Raw genomic sequence first — 17384 nt, 5'->3', positions numbered from 1 at the left:
AGCACAGTTAGAGACATACAATGTTCATATTCTTCATGAGAAAAACAGCTCTCTCTCTCTCTCTCTCTCTCTCTCTCTCTCTCTCTCTCTCTCTCCCTCTCCCTCTCCCTCTCCTTCTCCCTCTCCTTCTTCCTCTCCTTCTCCCTCTCCTTCTCCCCCTCCTCTCTCTTTCATTTTTTTAAAATTTATTTTAAGGAAAAATCTGAGAATAAGATGGAAGAAAAAATGCTGCAACTTTCAAGCAAGTTGGAGAATTTTATAAACTCCCAGAATCAGGAGGCAGAAGTAAACAAAGTGAAGGCCATAGAAAATAAAGTGTCCAAGAAAATGAGCCAAATAGAGAAGCGGATCTGGGTAGAACTAGAGAAAATGCAAAATGACTATCAATCAGGTGAGCAAAGAACACATGGCTTTCCTTTTACTTCCCTCCCTCCCTTCCCCTCCCCTTCATTCCCAAGTGTCTCTTTTCAGTGGGTCTGGTCATTTAGTGAAATAATGCATTTAATCTGGCTTCCTTAAGTATCTTATAGGAGGTCAGCATAATACTGAAGGTACATTCATGAGTAGACATTCTTCAATTCCACTTGACCATGTCTCCTGCCTGTTATTGCTGTGAGATGCTTTACTTATTAAGATCTTTGCATTATAAATCTGGAAGATGTCAAGTTCTTGGACTCACAAAGACCTGACGTGTGGCTCCATTATGAACTTAGGAGACTAAGTCAAATGGCCTTCTCAATGAACTCCAGGTAGTGGTGCTGGACTGATGTCAGCCTGGAAACTTGACCTTTAGAAGTGCGGAAAAGATGAATTAACAGAGTCCTTGTAATAACTGCTTTTCTTCTTAAGAGGCTAAAGGCAGAAGTGTCCAGCTGAGCTGACTTCAAAGAGAATTGGTTTGAAAGGCTCATCTAAGTCAAAGAGGAGAAGGAATGGGGGCTGTGGAGCAGCCATTTGCCTTGAGTCACAATTCTGAAGAATGCAAGGCTCCTTTATTAGAGAAAGCTCTAGCCTGTGTTGTGTCCTCCAGGGCTTAGAAAAATATGTGTAAATTCCACAAGAATTTGGTCTCATGGCGATGCACTGAAGGTGCCTCCTTCCACCCAGTGTTCTTGGCATATAAGTGAATGTGCTGCCTACAGCAAGTAACCTTCACAGCCCCACCTCCTACAACCATAGCCCCACCTCCTACTGCCATAGCCCCACCTCCTACAGCCATAGCCCCACCTCCTACAGCCATAGCCCCACCTCCTACAGTCATAGCCCCAGATCCTACAGCCAAGTTAAAACAGTGAACTCTATGACCAGGTATCATATCCCAGACTCAAATAAATCCTCCAACAAGGGACCCTCTTCCTATTTCATTTCAGTGCCCATTTCCTATTTAATTATACTTCCTGTTGCTTAGGAGGCACTGAAGAGACTTTTTCAGTCTTTGTTTCTGTTTTATTAAGTGGGGTTCTAGAAAAGAGACTACAATGAAGTACTCCTTTATGCTTTGAAGAAAAAGATGTTGATATGCAATGATGTGGAAGACCTCCTCAGGATGTAGGGTCTGAGCTTGTGGTCTGACGGGCCTGTGGTCATGAGGGACTAGACATGAGGAGAAAAGGCAGGAAGTTCCAAGAGAGACGAGGGCAGTCACTTTTTAGCTCCCCCAAGCTGCGTACTTGTTAAGGAGGTAACAAGAATTTTTTTGAAGCCCACAAATCTTTTCTCAGTGCCTACAGAGAGAAATGTGTGTGTGTGTGTGTGTGTGTGTGTGTGTGTGTGTGTATAATTGGATATTTTCTTTATTTGCATTTCAAGTATTATCCCCTTACCTGGTTTCCCAACATCCTAGTAACCTGCTATCCCATCCCCTCTTCCCCTGCTTCTCTGAGGGTGTTCTTCCACCCACCCACCCAGCCTTCTTGCCCTCGATTCCCCTATTCTGGGGCATCTATCAACCCTTCATAGGACCAAGGACCTCTCCTTGCATTGATACCTGACAAGGCCGTTCTCTGGTTCATATGTAGCTGGAGCCATGTGTACTCCTTGGTTGGTGGCTTAGTCCCTGGGAGCTCTGGGCAGTATGATTGGTTGATATTGTTATTCTTCCTAATATTGCACTGTTGGTTGTTGTTCTTCCTGTGGGGTTGCAAACCCCTTCAGCTCCTCCAGTCCTTTCTCTAACTCCTCCATTGGGGACCCTGCAATGGTTGGCTGCGCGCATCCGCTTCTGTATTTGTAAGGTTCTGGCAGGGCCTCTCAGGAGACAGCTATGGCGGGCTCCTTTCAGCATTCATTTCTTAGCATCCACAATGGTGTTGGAGTTTGGTGACTATATGGGGTGACTTTCCAAGTGGGACAGTCTCTAGATGGCCTTTCCCTCAGTCTCTGCTCTGCACTTTGTCTCCATATTTATTCCTGTGAATATTTTGTTCCCCTTTCTGAGAAGGAATGAAGCACCCACACTTTGGTCTTCCTTCTTCTTGAGTATCATGTGTTCTGTGAATTGTACCTTGGGTATTCTGAGCTTTTGGGCTAATATGCACTTATCAGTGAGTGCATACCATATATGTTCTTTTGTGATTGGGTTACCTCACTCAGGATGATATTTTCTAGTTTCATCCATTTGCCTAAGAACTTCATGAATTCATCATTTTTAATAGCTGAGTAGTACTCCATTGTCTAAATGTACCACATTTTCTGTATCCAATCCTCTGTTGAGGGACATCTGGATTCTTTCCAGCTTCTGGCTATTATAAATAAGGCTGCTATGAACATAGTGGAGCATGTGTCCTTACATGTTGGAGCATCTTCTGGGTATATGCCCAGGAGTGTTATAGCTGGGTCCACAGGTAGTACTATGTTAAATTTTCTGAGGAACTGCCAAACTGATTTCCAGAGTGGTTGTACCAGTTTGCAATCCCATCAATGGAGGAGTGTCCCTCTTTCTCCACATCCTCACCAGCATCTGCTGTCACCTGAGTTTTGATCTTAGCCATTCTGACTGGTGTGAGGTAGAATCTCAGGGATGTTTTGATTTGCATTTCCCTGATGACTAAGGATGTTGAACATTTCTTTAGGTGCTTCTCAGCCCTTCGAGTTTCTTCAGTTGAGAATTCTGTTTACCTCTGTTCTCCATTGTTCAATAGGGGCATTTGGTTCTCTAGAGAAGAAAATATTTTAAAGTTCCTCTGAACTAGTCAGTATGATTACAGAGAGGGAAAAGAAAAGTATTCATAATAAAGCCAGATCCAGTTAAGCTACTATAAGCTAATTCGTCTGTATATTTTTATATTTGTCTTAATGGAATTTAATGTTCTTTGAATTAAAGGTTGATCAGTTTTGGAAGTACTGCTAAAGAGCACATTTGGTGGTAGGGGAGATCCAATGCATTGTTTTTAATATATCTGTTCTCCTTTCTTGTTGTAGGATTTAAATCAATCCACGACTCCCTCAATTCTCTCCAGCAAATACAGAAAACAAAAATGGATTTAGAGAAACATAAAGTACAGAAAGACCTAAAGAAACTACAACGTAAAATAGTGGAACTTCAAGAAGTGTAACTTTGAAGACACTTTCTTTTCCAGCAGCTGGTGCCAAGGGTTTGTTGGGAATAAGAAAATGAATATCTTTAGGATACTACTTCTGGTATTTCTTACCACCTCTAAAAGAAATGAACATTTCAGGGGGAAAAGACACAATAAATCAAAAAGCTTCATGATGCCTGTGATTTCTTAATGAAAAATTAAGAAATTTGTTTTCATGTATGCATAGTTATATTTTTATTTGCCCACAGTAAAAAAAGCAAAATTTGTATCGCGTATCTGATGAATAAAGTAAGTTCAAGTATATGGCAGAGCCACTAGATGACTGATTATGTCTGAAAATAACAACCACTATAGTTTCATTTCTGCTCCTGTGTTAAAACTCCCTAACAAAAAGCAACTTTAAGGGAGAAAGTATTTATTTGGCTTACAATTCTTTGTAGAGAAATCAAGCAGCAGGAGTTTGAAGCAGCTTGTCTTATATCCATGGTTAGGAACACTGAGAAATGAATGCATAAATATTTCTCATGCTTACTCATGTTCAGCTGTCTCCACTGTTCTACATTTCATGACCCCTGACTAAGGAAAGTTACCACCCATAGTGAGCATGGTCTTCCCATATTGATTAACTTAAAACATCGCCTTACAAATACATCCACATGCCAACTAAGCTACAGATAATTTCTCAGTGAGTTGCTCTTCCCAGGTGAGTCCTGGTTGTGTCAAGTTGACAATTAAAGTTAATTATGGGAACTATTAGAATAAGGCATTCTTACTTTGTGGTATACTGTTTGTGCTGGAATGAGGACTAATTTCTACCTACAGGGTTTTTTGTTTGTTTGTTTGTTTGTTTTTCCCGAGACAGGGTTTCTCTGTAGAGCCCTGGCTGTCCTGGAACTCACTTTGTAGACCAGGCTGGCCTTGAACTCAGAAATCCGCCTGCCCCTGCCTCCTGAGTGCAGGAATTAAAGGAGTGTGCCACTATGCCCGGCTATCTACCTACAGGTTTTATAAGCCTGACAAGGGAACCCATTACCAGATTTAGAAACCTTCCTTGGTTTGTAGATTTTTAAAAACAGTAACAATTTCTCCCATAATAAAGCAATTTTAATACCCAAATATTTCATCTACACCCACTTTGCTAATTTTTTAATCATGTAAAACATCCCTACTTACTGTCATTGGTGTATACATGGCTTCATTATCTCTGGAGGGAAAGTCATAGTAGATTTAAGAGTTCTAAACAGAAAAGCATCCTTTTGTAATCAAATGTCATGCTAAGGATCAAGAGCTGATCCTCCAAGTAATCACAAATTGCCTTGGACTGGCCCCTAATCAATGTTAACAACTGTGATCAAAAGCAGCCCCACCTAAGGTCAATCTTAGAAGCCAGGGGCAAGGGCTTCACGCCCTTGCCAAAATTCCAATTCTAGTCTATTGTATAGTCCACCTTCCCCCAGGTCATTGTAAATTCCTGTGTATGGGTATAACTCAGCTATCTATACTTCTAAGTATTTACTCTAGTTCCTTCTTAGATCACAACCTTCCTTCTTCCCAGATAATTGTAAATTCCTGAATATGGGAGTAACTTAGTTATTATCTAAATGATTGTGTGGGGGCACTTTCTACTGATAAGTAACATAGTCTGCCATACCTGACGGTAATGAAGATTCTAAGTATACTTTGCTAAGCTTGCCCTGAGATTTCTAACTCTAGGTAGTAGATAGTAAGGCCTGATTTCTTTCACGATTTCTCTTACAATATTAGAGGCAATTCTGAATGTCATTGAATAGGCAACATTCTTACTGAATTCAAAGCCCATGGTCGGCTCAAGGACTGCCTAGGACTGGTGAGGAATCTAACTTAACTATATGTCAAAATCAATCCTTAGAGGCACTTATAATAAAGCAATATTAAGGGAAAGCACACTGATCCGTTTACTGACTAAAGCAAGGGCAGATTTGGAGCATTTGTTATTACAGGATGCCATGGTTCCAGGAGACTAAGTTTCTGTGAACTTTTCACCTCAGGACCACATCCAGGCTTTTCAGCCTGTCACGCGGGTCACTACTGGAGTGGATGTAGCAACAAATGTTTGTAAATCAGCAAGAAAATGATATATTCAAAAATTTATTTTCAAAATGGTCGCAGGATATGACTAGGTAGCTGACAGAAAACTATAATAAACAATGGAAGGATGAAAAATGCTCACCTTCACTCTCAAAAGAATCAAGGGATCTCAGATAGCATCTTCAGATTGCCAGACAGTTGATAATACGGCATGGACATGTGTGAGAAAAAAGGAAAGCTCGAGTTGAGCACTGGTGAACCTATAAACTGGTACAACGAATTAGAAGGCAATTTGGAAGCATCTATTAAATATTCTTTTCTCCTCTCTTCCCTTCATCTCCTGACTCTCTATCATGCACAGACCCTGCAGAATTAAAATTCTAAACCTGATCTGTTACACACAAAAAAGCTCCCCAAAGCCTTGTCACACATCCAGGACTCACACTCATGAGGAATTCTGAAGCTGAAGAAACTTTGATGGTTACACAACAATTTAACCTCTGTTCAGGGGACACTGGAGGACTAGACCTCTTTTCCCTTGCATTATCCATTTAAGTTCACTCAAAAATTTTAGCGGCATGAATGAGCTTCCTTTTTGAGAGAAGGTCAAGACAGAGACACGGCTCTTACTCCATCTCAAATGCTTTTGCTTAATCATTTAGGAAATGTGAAGCCCCTGTTCCCACAGACACAGGCTAATGTGGGAGCACTGGACTCTGGGGTCATATACAGAATAGATGATAAGTAGCTCATGAGCGTTTGTATACTAACAGCGCTTACACAGTCTTGGTAAGTCCTGCTGGCTCCCAGCATTTGCTTTCCCTGTATTAGAACCTGCTCTTGGAAAATATTCTGGAAAGCTCTTGACATCAGTTGTAGTAGTGACTTTTTGGACATAAAATCAAAGCACAGAGTAAGAAAAGTGTGACTACATAAAATAAAAGGTTTCCACATAGCAAGACAACAATATGGAAGGACAGCATAAGGGAAGCGGAGACAAAGAGATGACTCAGTGGATGAGAACATCTGCTGTACAAGTAGGAAGACCTGTGTTAGATTCCAACACCCACATAAAAAGCTGGCATGTCCATACAGCACCTGCAGGGGCCAAAACAAGAAGATCACTGGAGCAAGCTGACAGCAGTACAACCACAGGCTCAGTGAAAAGATCCTGTTTCAAGTGAAAAGGGTGAAAAGCGATAGGATATTTGATGTCCTTCTCTAGCCTTAAATGTCTACACAGGTACATGCATACACACCTCAACACACACACACAGATGGAGAATATGGTTGTCCCTCAGCATCATGATCCTTACATGCTGAACTCATGTAAAATCATGTAGCATTTGTTGAAGACCTATGCAGATTCTTATATTTTATTTGTTCCTTTATTGCACATTGCCACTAAGGTTGTAGTCTGCCATGTCCAGATGGCTCCTCTGAGCAAAATGGAGGACTCCCATTTCTTACCAGGGCTTCCTCTTCTCTGCCTAATCCGGAGAATCCAACCCCAATCTTCTACTTGAGGAATTTTACACGGTCCTTGGCAACTTCCTCTTTCCTGATAAGAATCTGCCCAGCAAGTACCCAGGATTCCTAGAATGCCTCTCCATGCAAATGAAGCATTCATAGTACACCATTTAAAGTGCAGCCAATGAAACTTCACTTTAAGAAGAACAGCTTCCCATTCTTCAAGGTTCATATATAGCCCTTGTCCATCCCAAATAAAGGTATGGGCACAAGCTAAGACCATGTAAGAGAGCTGTTTCATTAGAGTCATCAGAGAAATCCCTCCCCACTCCAGGTCTGGCACTCACTCCTAGCCAGACCAGGATCCTACAGACCCTACTTGTTCTGGTTCCAGCCTAGTGTGTAGTGATGCCCGGACATACTGAGAGGGAGGAAACAGAGGAACCACAGGAGGAACCCCAGCACAAATATCACATTCCTATGTTGGAGTGACCCCAAGTTTTCAAGCAGGCCACACATACACTCCACGATTCAGCCACATCCCTAGCCATCTATGCTCTTTAAACCTCACTCGATTATTGCAATGTCAGAATATCAGTGCTATATAGTTTTGCTAAACCTTTTTTCTTCTGGCCGGGTTAGTGGGGATAACAAAAAGAAGTACATGTTCTATACAGTTCAAGTTTTAAATTACTTTTTACCAATGGTTGAATCTACAGATGAATTACCTGCAGACTCAGAAAGGCAGACTTCCTGTATTGACCATATATTTAATAGGAGGCTAATATCTTGCTCTTAAGGAAGTTACAGACTATGGAAAGGCCAATAACTGCATTTGCAAACACATGGGCAAGGCTGTGATGGGAACTAAGCCAAGTGGAGTAGAGTGAGAGATTAAATCAATGAACTTCAAGAAGTTCAATATAATCAGAGCCTAATATGTGTCATGGAAGATGGGGAGGGGAGGAGCGTGCAGGAAGTGGGTTGAGAGAGAGCTGGGGAACACTGAGGGTGTGTGTGGTTCAACCACAAAGGACTTAGTAATTCATGTTGAGAAACTGGGCATTATCCCAAGGGTCCATAATAGGCTCCAAGAGATTTGCATTTGAGATTCCTTTACCTGGAGTGTGCAGAAGAGACAGAAGGGGAAGCACAGTTGGGCTGCAGGAAAGAGAAATGATGCAGCAGGGTAGGGTCTGTGTACTCAGGGATATACGGTATGTACATTATATATTCTGGGCACAGTCAAAATTGTGAGTCCAGTGGTTTATGAGAAAAATGGGGCCTGGATAAAAATTCAGACTGTAAATTTATCTTTGGAAGTCACCAGCAAAGTTTAGTGGAGTTATAAGCAGGAAAGACTTGTCTGAGCAAGAGTCCCATGGCTCTAGGGGCATGGATACTGTAAGAGGAAGAAGATGAACATCAAGTGAGAAGGAATAGGCATGCCCTGGTAAGGATGGACTCTGCAATGGAGTAGAAGTGGTGTAGTAGGTGAGAGGATGTGACTGCCTGTGGAGGTCTTGGGCTCTGCCTGCAGATGGTGGCAGTGATTCACTACCATTCCACTGTCCTTGTTAGAAGGTAGAATCCACCTACCAAAGACGTCTCACCCTCCAATGTAAATTTGCAAGCATAGAACAACAACTTAAATGCTTTCTTGATTCCTCTTCTATTTCATAAGTAAATGCATGTCTTTTCAAACATACAGAAGGCAATGAGCTCTTCAAAGAGGCAGGGCTGCTGAAAGGGAAGAGGAGAGGTCTCCTGCACCCTGTCCGACAAGGCTTTTCTCCCTCTCTGATAGCTCCTGTTATAGAGTCATGACATTTTCTGATTCTTTGGTAGAATGTAGCTATTTCATTTTCAGAAGGCATATGTACACATGACAAATGAGACTCTGAAATGACTGGTAGATTGACCACTATGTCATGAGCCAAGTCTACTTCAACAGTCTCAGAAAAGAAATGGGGGATCTACTAATTGTCAGCGAATTCAAGGGATGTTGAGTGCTACAAACAGAAATTTAATCCTGCGCCACCATCACCATTCTTGGGGTTTTATTTGTTCTATAATTTTGGTTTTCTCATCTTCTAATGGGACAATAGTGCACCTGCCTTGAAGGTTACTGAAATACGAGAAAGAACATTTATTAAGGTATTGCCAGGTATTAAGAACTGCTCAAGGAAGTCTAAATGGATTCATACCAATAACAACAGAGAGATCAAGCAACTTACTAGGTCAGGTTACTAGAAGAAGCCAGAATTTGAACCCATAAGTCCAGAGAACTTAGTTTAAACAGCAGTTTGTATTTTTTCTTTAAACACAAGCAGGTCACCATACATTAGAGTCTGATCTAGTGAAGACTACACATTTACTATTAATAAACAGAGCATTTGACTTTTCTAAGGTAAGATGGGGTTCATGGTACTCTATATAGCCCAGATTCAGATCATTATCTGAAAATATTTGCGTTTAAAAGACTCATTTAGTATGAATGAAAAAAAATACTTCTGCTTTTACTAATCCTATCAAAAGAGAAAAGTAGAGAGAAAACAAAATAGATATTTCTTCTGGATGACCTGCTGACAATGAAACTACTTCCTAATTTTAGAAGCAGTTTCTTGGGAGGAAGGGTTAGCAGTTGAAGAGGCATTATGTACACCTTTTCTATAAACTGCTAATGCCAATCTGCAAGGCATCCTGTTTCCTCCCTTAACAAACTCCATCAAAAGGAACACAGCAGCTCTTACTTCAAGTAGCAGCTAGCCAAGTGTCCAGTTAGCAGAAGATTTTCCAGAGAAGTTATACATTGTGCTCACAAAACATATGTCCAGGGATAGAGTTCAAATGGGCAATACCTACATGGTACCGGACAAACCCACACTTCTGCAACCTAACCACCTCTGCATCATGGGCTTTTTTTTTCTCTTTTACAGTCCACCACTTAAGTCTTTTAAATACAAGATTTGCACACATTAATGACACACAATATTGTCAAGAAATGTAGGAGGGGCAAATAGAAGAATAACAAGAAAAAGAACACATACATTGGCAGTGTAGTGCAAAGACCATCCAAACCAGTCAAGTGTTTAAATACTACAATATGAGGTTCAAAAGAAAGTTGGTAGACTTTAGGAATAAGTAAGAAAAACAGAAGAATAAAGTCTATGAGGTCGCCAAGAATTAAATGAAACAGCTTCCTCACTTTGGCCTTGGTATTCTGTAAGGTTCAGAATAGAGTCTATATTCTATATCACTACATAAATTCACATTCACTGAATTGTTGTTTTGGAGGGCATGGCTTTCCTCTTCACGCTCCTCTCTAAAACTCAGGTTGTGCCAAATGGTTATGGTACGCTTAACAGCTTGTTAGGATAACAAAGGCAGATCACCCCCTCCCACACACACACACACATTTCTTTGAATTACAGCAGTGAAGAGAAATAGCTGCCATCACAAACAGTCTTTTAGGAAGATTCTACTTGCCTAAGCAGACACATTTAAATGTGAACCTCTATGATCCTTTTTGTTCCCACTCTAAAGTACAAAAATGTACCATACAAAATGATGTGAGATTTAGAGAGTTTGGCACATAGTAGGTATTCAATCTATTTCTCTCCATGGGTTCATGAGTACAGAAGGCTTTGGGGGTGAGAAATAGCTAATGGAAAACAGGTGTGCATAAGCACAAACACTCATGGATGGAACAAATGACTAGCTATTATGTAAAGATACTGTATCTTATTTTTTTTTCTATAAGCTATTTGACTAGCACGAAAACTTATTACTGGCCAGTTCTCACTATTTATACATTATTTAGCATTTCTTGTTGTGAATAGGAGTCTAGTGAGTTTACTTTAGAAAAGTCAATCACATGCATAGCACTTGTCCCAAGGCTCTGAAGTGTGCTTACTTCCATCTCACAGTATTGCTTACTGTTAGGTCTAAAGTGTGCCCCCAAGATGGCAGCGCGGGTGACAATGTCCTCAATGACAAAATGGAATCAGCTCAGGCTGGACTCTGACCAGATAAACAGAAAGATCAATACCAGATAAAACCTAGTCAGCATTCCTCAGGAACATGAAGCAAGTAGGTTTCTGTTTGTCAGGATAAGCCTGTACTTCCTATCCACATGCTCCTACATCCAACTACCTCCACTAGGGACATCTGGCTTCCAATTAACACAGACAGAAGTCACCATGCTAGTTCCTAGGGAGTCCTGATGTGCACCCCACTCCCCGATTCTCTAGTTCTCAGGTTGTTCAGGCTCACATGCTTCCCCCAACCACTACCTGTCCCCCAGGGACTAAGCCATCAAGAAAGGAGTACACATGGCTCCAGCTGCATATATTGCAGAGGATGGCTTTGTCACGCATCAATGGGAAGAGATGTCCTTGGTCCTATGGCTCGATGCCCCAGTGTAGGGGAATCGAGGGTTAGGAGGTGGGAGTGGGTGGGTAGGTAGAGGAACACCCTCATAGAAGCAGGGGTAGGGAGGATGGGATGGGAGTTTCCCAGGGGTGGGGTTGGGGGGGACCAGGAAAGGGGATAAAACATTTGAAATGTAAATAATGAAAATATACAATTTAAAAGAAAAACAAGCAAACTAGCAAGGCTCGCTTCCATTTGTTGTTCTCTATTTTTGAGACAAAACCCCAACAGTTTGGATCCACAATAACTCTCCTTCTATGGAGTGGTCTCATTTAATTTCACTGCACCTTGCTTACACACACCACAAAACCTTCTCTCTCCGCCAGTGTCTATCTCCAACCCCGTAGCTGCTCCTCCTCTCTCAGTGAAACCCTCTGTTCCATCTGGGTTCTTCCTTGTGCCCAGACAAATCTGTGTTACAAACAAGAGAGATTAGCACTTCTATACTCAGAAAAATATGTAACTCAGTCTGTAAGACAACTCTTTCTTTTCCTCACTGCCACCTGGCTTTGTCCTAATTCCCAAACCTCTGAGCTCCATGTTTACAAAAACTATCTCTACTTTTATTTTCTAAAAACATTAAATAGTGCAGATCAATTAAATCTCTTTAACTAGTGTATTGAAGTTTTCCAAAACAGTTACCACTGCTTACTATACAGCATGTTTTTCTATAGAGATCAAATAATGACTAAATTTTTTGTGATCAAAGCGAGGAAATGACATTAAAAATGTAGGGGCTTAGAGACTGAAGTTATTTAAGATTTATAAAACAATGTGAATGTTCTATTTAATGTGTGTGATCTTGTAAAAAGCGCAACCTATTTTGGCATATTGCAAGAGCAAGCATATAATTACATTGGACCATTCATGGATGGTGGCTTCTGTGAAATATCCTCTGAGTGAGGACAAGTTTCCTTCCTAGTGTTAGATTCAAGACCACGCCCCTCCCTAGTTTTGCTTTATAATAAAGGGCTTCTCTTCTAAGGTTTATAGGCACAGGGGTTGCAACAGTTTATTCTAGTATTTTGTTTCATTCATTTTGACTTGGAAAACTTCAGAGCCCTCATTAGAGGAATAGAATTAGAAATCTAGCTAAGATCCAGAATTTATAAACTCATAGACAATTCAAAGGCCAAAAAAGACTTATATAGTCATAAATCTAGTCAATAATTAAGCATGCTTTAAAAAAACGAGAATTTTGTAGTGCATACAATGTGTTTTGATCATATTCTCCTCCCACTGTCTGTCTACCCTAACTCCTGCTAGATACACTCTCAAACTCCCCTCCCCAGAAACCATTGGAAGGATACACCAGGACCAAGTTCTCAGCCCACAGGAGATTTGTTTGACCTAGAGGGACAAAGGGCAAGAAGAAAGAGACAAAGACAGAAAACAGAGGACTGGGGAGAAGGGAAATGAAGTAAGAGAGATGGGGAAGAAATATTTTTCCTGGAGGGACAAAGAACTGATTCTGGATAGAGAGGAGGCCCCGGAGGCAATGGGCAGTTTATAAAGAGAAAAGGGGAAACCCTGTGTTAGCATGAGGTGGTTTTTTATTTATTTATTTATTTTTTTTTTTTTATTTTTTTTTATTTTCTTTATTTACATTTCAAATGCTATCCCGAAAGTTTCCCATACCCCTCCCCCCACCTCTGTTCCCCTACCCACCCACTCCCACTACTTGGCCCAGGCCTTCCCTTGTGCTAGGTCATATAGAGTTTGGAAGACCAAGGAGCCTCTATTCCCACTGATGGCCGATTAGGTCATCTTCTGCTACATATGCAGCTAGAAACACAAACCCAGGGGGTACTGGTTAGTTCCTGTTGTTGTTCCACCTACAGGGTTGCAGCCCCCTTCAGGTACTTGGGTACTTTCTCTAGCTCCTCCATTGGGGACCCTGTGTTCCATCCAGTAGCTGGCTGTGAGCATCCATTTCGGTGTTTACCAGGCACTGGCATAGCCTCACAAGAGGCCGCAATATCAGGGTCCCTTCAGCAGTATCTTGCTGGCATGAGCATTAGTATCTAGGTTTGGTGGCTGATGATGGGATGGACTCCCGAATGGGGTACTCTCTGGATAGTCCATCCTTTCATCTTAGCTCTAAATTTTGTCTCTGTACCTATAACCTTTCATGAGAGTTATAGCATGAGGTGTTTAACTTTGATTGAATATGTTAATTAGGTGAGCCAAAAGGAGTCTTTTGGTTGTTGGACACCTGGGCATTGGTGGTCAGCCTGGGGTTGAGAAAGTGGTTCATAAGGGAATAGACCTTGGTTGCTAGCTTTAGGAATATAATGGCTTTTAATTGGTGTGTGTGTGTGTGTGTGTGTGTGTGTGTGTGTGTGTGTGTGTGTGTGTAAAAGGCAAAATCTGTTGGTGCCATGTTTGCCCTGCTTGGGCCTGCTACAGCCCTTCAATCATCAACTGTCAACAGCACCTCAGCTAGTTGGGTGGAGGCTTGAGAACCCCTTCTTGCTCCTCACTGGCTTGCGGACTGGCTAGATTGTGTGTAAGCAGCCACGGGGCTGTGAGTTCATGAGTGCAGTGGTCCTGCCATGTCCAGAGGATGCTGGTATGCTCAGGTCTTCCCTAACCTCTGGCTCTTACTATCTTTTGGCTCTCTCTCCCAAAGTGGCCCTGATCCTTGGCAAGAGAGTGTGATATGTTCCACCTGTGCCTGAGCAACCCAGGTACTTGCTCTCTGTATTTTGACTAGTTTTGTGAGTTTCTGCATTAATCTTGTCCACTGAAATTTCTCTGGTAAGTTCTGAGATCTGCACTAATCCATAGATATAACATAAGAATTTAGAGGTAGTTTGACACTTAGCAAAATATTACTAGTAGGTTAATCCCTATGGTTTCAATCCATTGGATGGTTTTTGGCTAGAATAACAGCACCCCCTGTGGAGTGCTTCTTATACAATCAGAAAATGGTGGCAGTATTGCACCCGTGGCTGTATCTTGCTATACCTGTCATTATTGCCTGCCACAGACATCACAACAGGTAAGACTGTTGATGATTTTTCCCTCAGCAGCCTACATAGCACTTCCCAGTACTACGAAAAGTAGCCAGGAAACCTCCTGTTCAGTTCTACCTTGAATTCTCTAAGTCCCTTGATCAAGTATGTGGTGTCTTCAGCAATAGCATGGTTCTGCACTGGCAACAGTCTGCATTGTTTGGGAGTATCCAGGACTCTGACCAACAACTTAAAGGAAGGATGTTCACACCTGGCAGTTGAGTTTATTATGTGGCAACTTATGGCTTCCGGGAGGTGCATTATACCTTATGTAGGGTAACTCCAATCAACTCCTTTATATGAACAACATGTATGTGTGTATATTTAGAAATTTTATGAAAATTACTTCTGTGTGCAGGGTGATGTGTGTATGTGGCAGCACATGCTGTGGTGTGCCTGTGGAGGTGACAGTGTTAGGTAGGGAACCTTGATATTAAGGTAGCAGTCCCCATGACTGAATGGCTTTCTGAGCTTGGTGCAAAATAGGGAACTCCTTTTCTTAGCAGGGTTTCCCTGACTCTGCCTTTGTCTGGAGTGTCCCTGAACACGGGTCTTATCTGAAAAGTCACTAGAAGGCAGCATAACCAAGCACACACATCCCACTTTGGCTTCCTGCCTGCATGATAATTCAGTGCTGTATTATAATCAATCAGCCCTTCCAGTTCACTTGATGTTATTATCAATTAACCCTTTCCACCCATACCCATAAAAAAGCCCTCATATACCCTACCCCTGAAACAATAAAGTAGACTGGTTTCATTGTAGCAGTTTCCAGGGGTCATTCTGCCCATACTCACAGCTGCCTGAACCTTGCTCTCTATCTCTGTGTAGTGGTGTAAAATTCAAAATAAGTTCAAGACCACCCAGCCCCTTCCTTTCTGAAGGGACTTTCCAAACTGTACAGTTTTAGTGAGTTCAAGGTCATCTGAGATTAAAGGTGTGGTGGCACACACCTTTAATCTGGGCTACACCTTCTGCTGGGGACCTACATAAGGACATTGGAAGAAGGAAGATTTATACTCTTTCTCTCCTTCACCTGCTTGCCGTGTGGGACTGACCAACTGTTAGATCCTTGGACTTCCATTCATAGCTGTTGCTGACCATTGTTGGGAGTTGGACTGCAGACTGTAAGTAATCAACAAATTCCTTTACTATATAGAGACTACCCATAAATTCTGTGACTCTAGAGAACCCTGACTAATATATTCTTCATGGCTTGTTCAGCCTGCTTTCTTGTAGAAGCCAGAACCACCAGCCCAGGGATGGCACCACTCACAATGGGCTAGGACCTCCTCCATCAATCATTAAGAAAATGCCCTATAGCCAGATCTTATAGAGGCATTTTCTCAACTGAGGCTCCCTCCTCTTTGATGACTCTAGCTTGTGTCAAGTTGACATAAAACTGGCCAGCACATCAGTCAAGGTAAGTTGTCCACCATCAGAGGCAATAATAATACCTGGAAACTGGGCCATTTCCAGATCCCTGGATCTGTGTAAATTGTTTCATACAAGTCATCCTGTGGGTTGCTCCCTGTGACATGAAGAGTGTTATCCCTACCTTCATGATGAGGAAAGTTGGGCTTAACTTTGGTGGCTTGCCCAAGGTGACCCAGCTACCAGGTACTGGAGCTTCAAGCAGAGCTGTCTATTGGAACAAAAACCTGGAGAATGACGTAGAAGGAGTCAGACTCAGGCTACAGAGAATTTGGGCAGGGCCAGGTCCATGTCCAAGGCAGTCAAAGAGCTGGGAAGATACAGTGTGATCACCCAGGCTCTGACACTGATGTGACCGACGGCTGTTACCTCCATCAGGGAGAGGCAGGAGCTCGCATGACCTTACATTGAAGGAATGAGGTAGAAAAGCAGTGGGCAGGGAGCAGAGAATGTTTCATGTGCCCTGGAAACATCCTGGGATGTGGAATTGGGAGAGATGTTAGAATGCCCTAGCAAGAGGGCTGGAGCCTGGAGATACAAGAACACAGAAGTCAGGAATTGGACTTTGGACCGGAGCTGAAGGCTGCATACAGCCAGATGCCCTAGTGTGTGATATGGGCCAGATGGTAAACCAAGAAACATCTGAATGAATAAACCATGTCTTAATCATGGCCAACAGCCTCCAGGGAAAAAGGCGGGAACCACATGAGAGGACAACTTTGAGGAGTTGGTTCTTTCCATTCAACACAAGTTTCAAAAATGTAACCCAGGTTGCCAGGTTATGTGAGTATAATTTAATGCATTTAAAAAAGATAATTAGACAGAGGTACTTATTGGTGAGGCTAGTTCACTTAATATAATAATTTCCTGACTCATTCAATTGCCTACAAATTTCATTTTTCTTTACAGTCAGTGTGTATACGTGCCATACTGCCCTGTCCTTTTACTTAAATATTATCACACAAAAAGCTATAGTACATGACAGCTCAATACCAGGAGAGGTCTTTTATGGCTATTTTCTACACTAAAAAGGGGACATATATTGTAAACAATGGTATAAGTATTTAATCAATGGTAGCTAAATGATGGGCTAAGAAAAGCAACAACAGAAAACACATTGTAATTCTAAAACCAAATATAGGAATAACAATGAAATACTGAATATTAGTCCTTGGAGAAATTAGCTTTAATTCATTTTTCCACAGCTTTATAATGTTGATATGTTTCAAAGTGTGTTGCTTTAAGAATGTTGTTTAAAACCAATATTAAAGAAGAAGGTAAATGATCCCAAGTTTGGTACAAAATAATTTGCATGTACACATTCTAAATGCAAAAAAAAAAAAAAAAAAAAAAAAAAAATGGTTATTAAAGGCATGTTTTACTACCATGATTTCCAGAAAACTCAGGGCCCTAGAAGCCAGAA

General features: G+C 41.6%; 2 protein-coding genes across 2 annotated transcripts in view; one reads left to right on the top strand and one right to left on the bottom strand.

Moving 5' to 3' along the window:
- The window catches only part of Fam81b (family with sequence similarity 81 member B), a 59574-nt gene extending 55732 nt beyond the window's left edge, over nucleotides 1-3842 (top strand). Inside the window, exons 9-10 of the mRNA XM_029543990.1 lie at nucleotides 196-391; nucleotides 3421-3842. Coding sequence (XP_029399850.1) covers nucleotides 196-391; nucleotides 3421-3554 — 330 coding nt within the window. The 3' untranslated portion in view covers nucleotides 3555-3842. The remainder of the gene's footprint in view (nucleotides 1-195; nucleotides 392-3420) is intronic.
- Nucleotides 1-17384, bottom strand: part of Ttc37 (tetratricopeptide repeat domain 37) — a 105475-nt gene that overhangs the window by 1879 nt on the left and 86212 nt on the right. The gene's annotated exons all lie outside the window — the stretch shown is intronic.

This window comes from Mus pahari, chromosome 11 (genome assembly GCF_900095145.1).
Source record: "Mus pahari chromosome 11, PAHARI_EIJ_v1.1, whole genome shotgun sequence".
Lineage (NCBI taxonomy): Eukaryota > Metazoa > Chordata > Mammalia > Rodentia > Muridae > Mus > Mus pahari.
The sequence above is the reverse complement of the archived record's forward strand: the minus strand, read 5'-3'. Positions and strand labels throughout refer to the sequence as shown.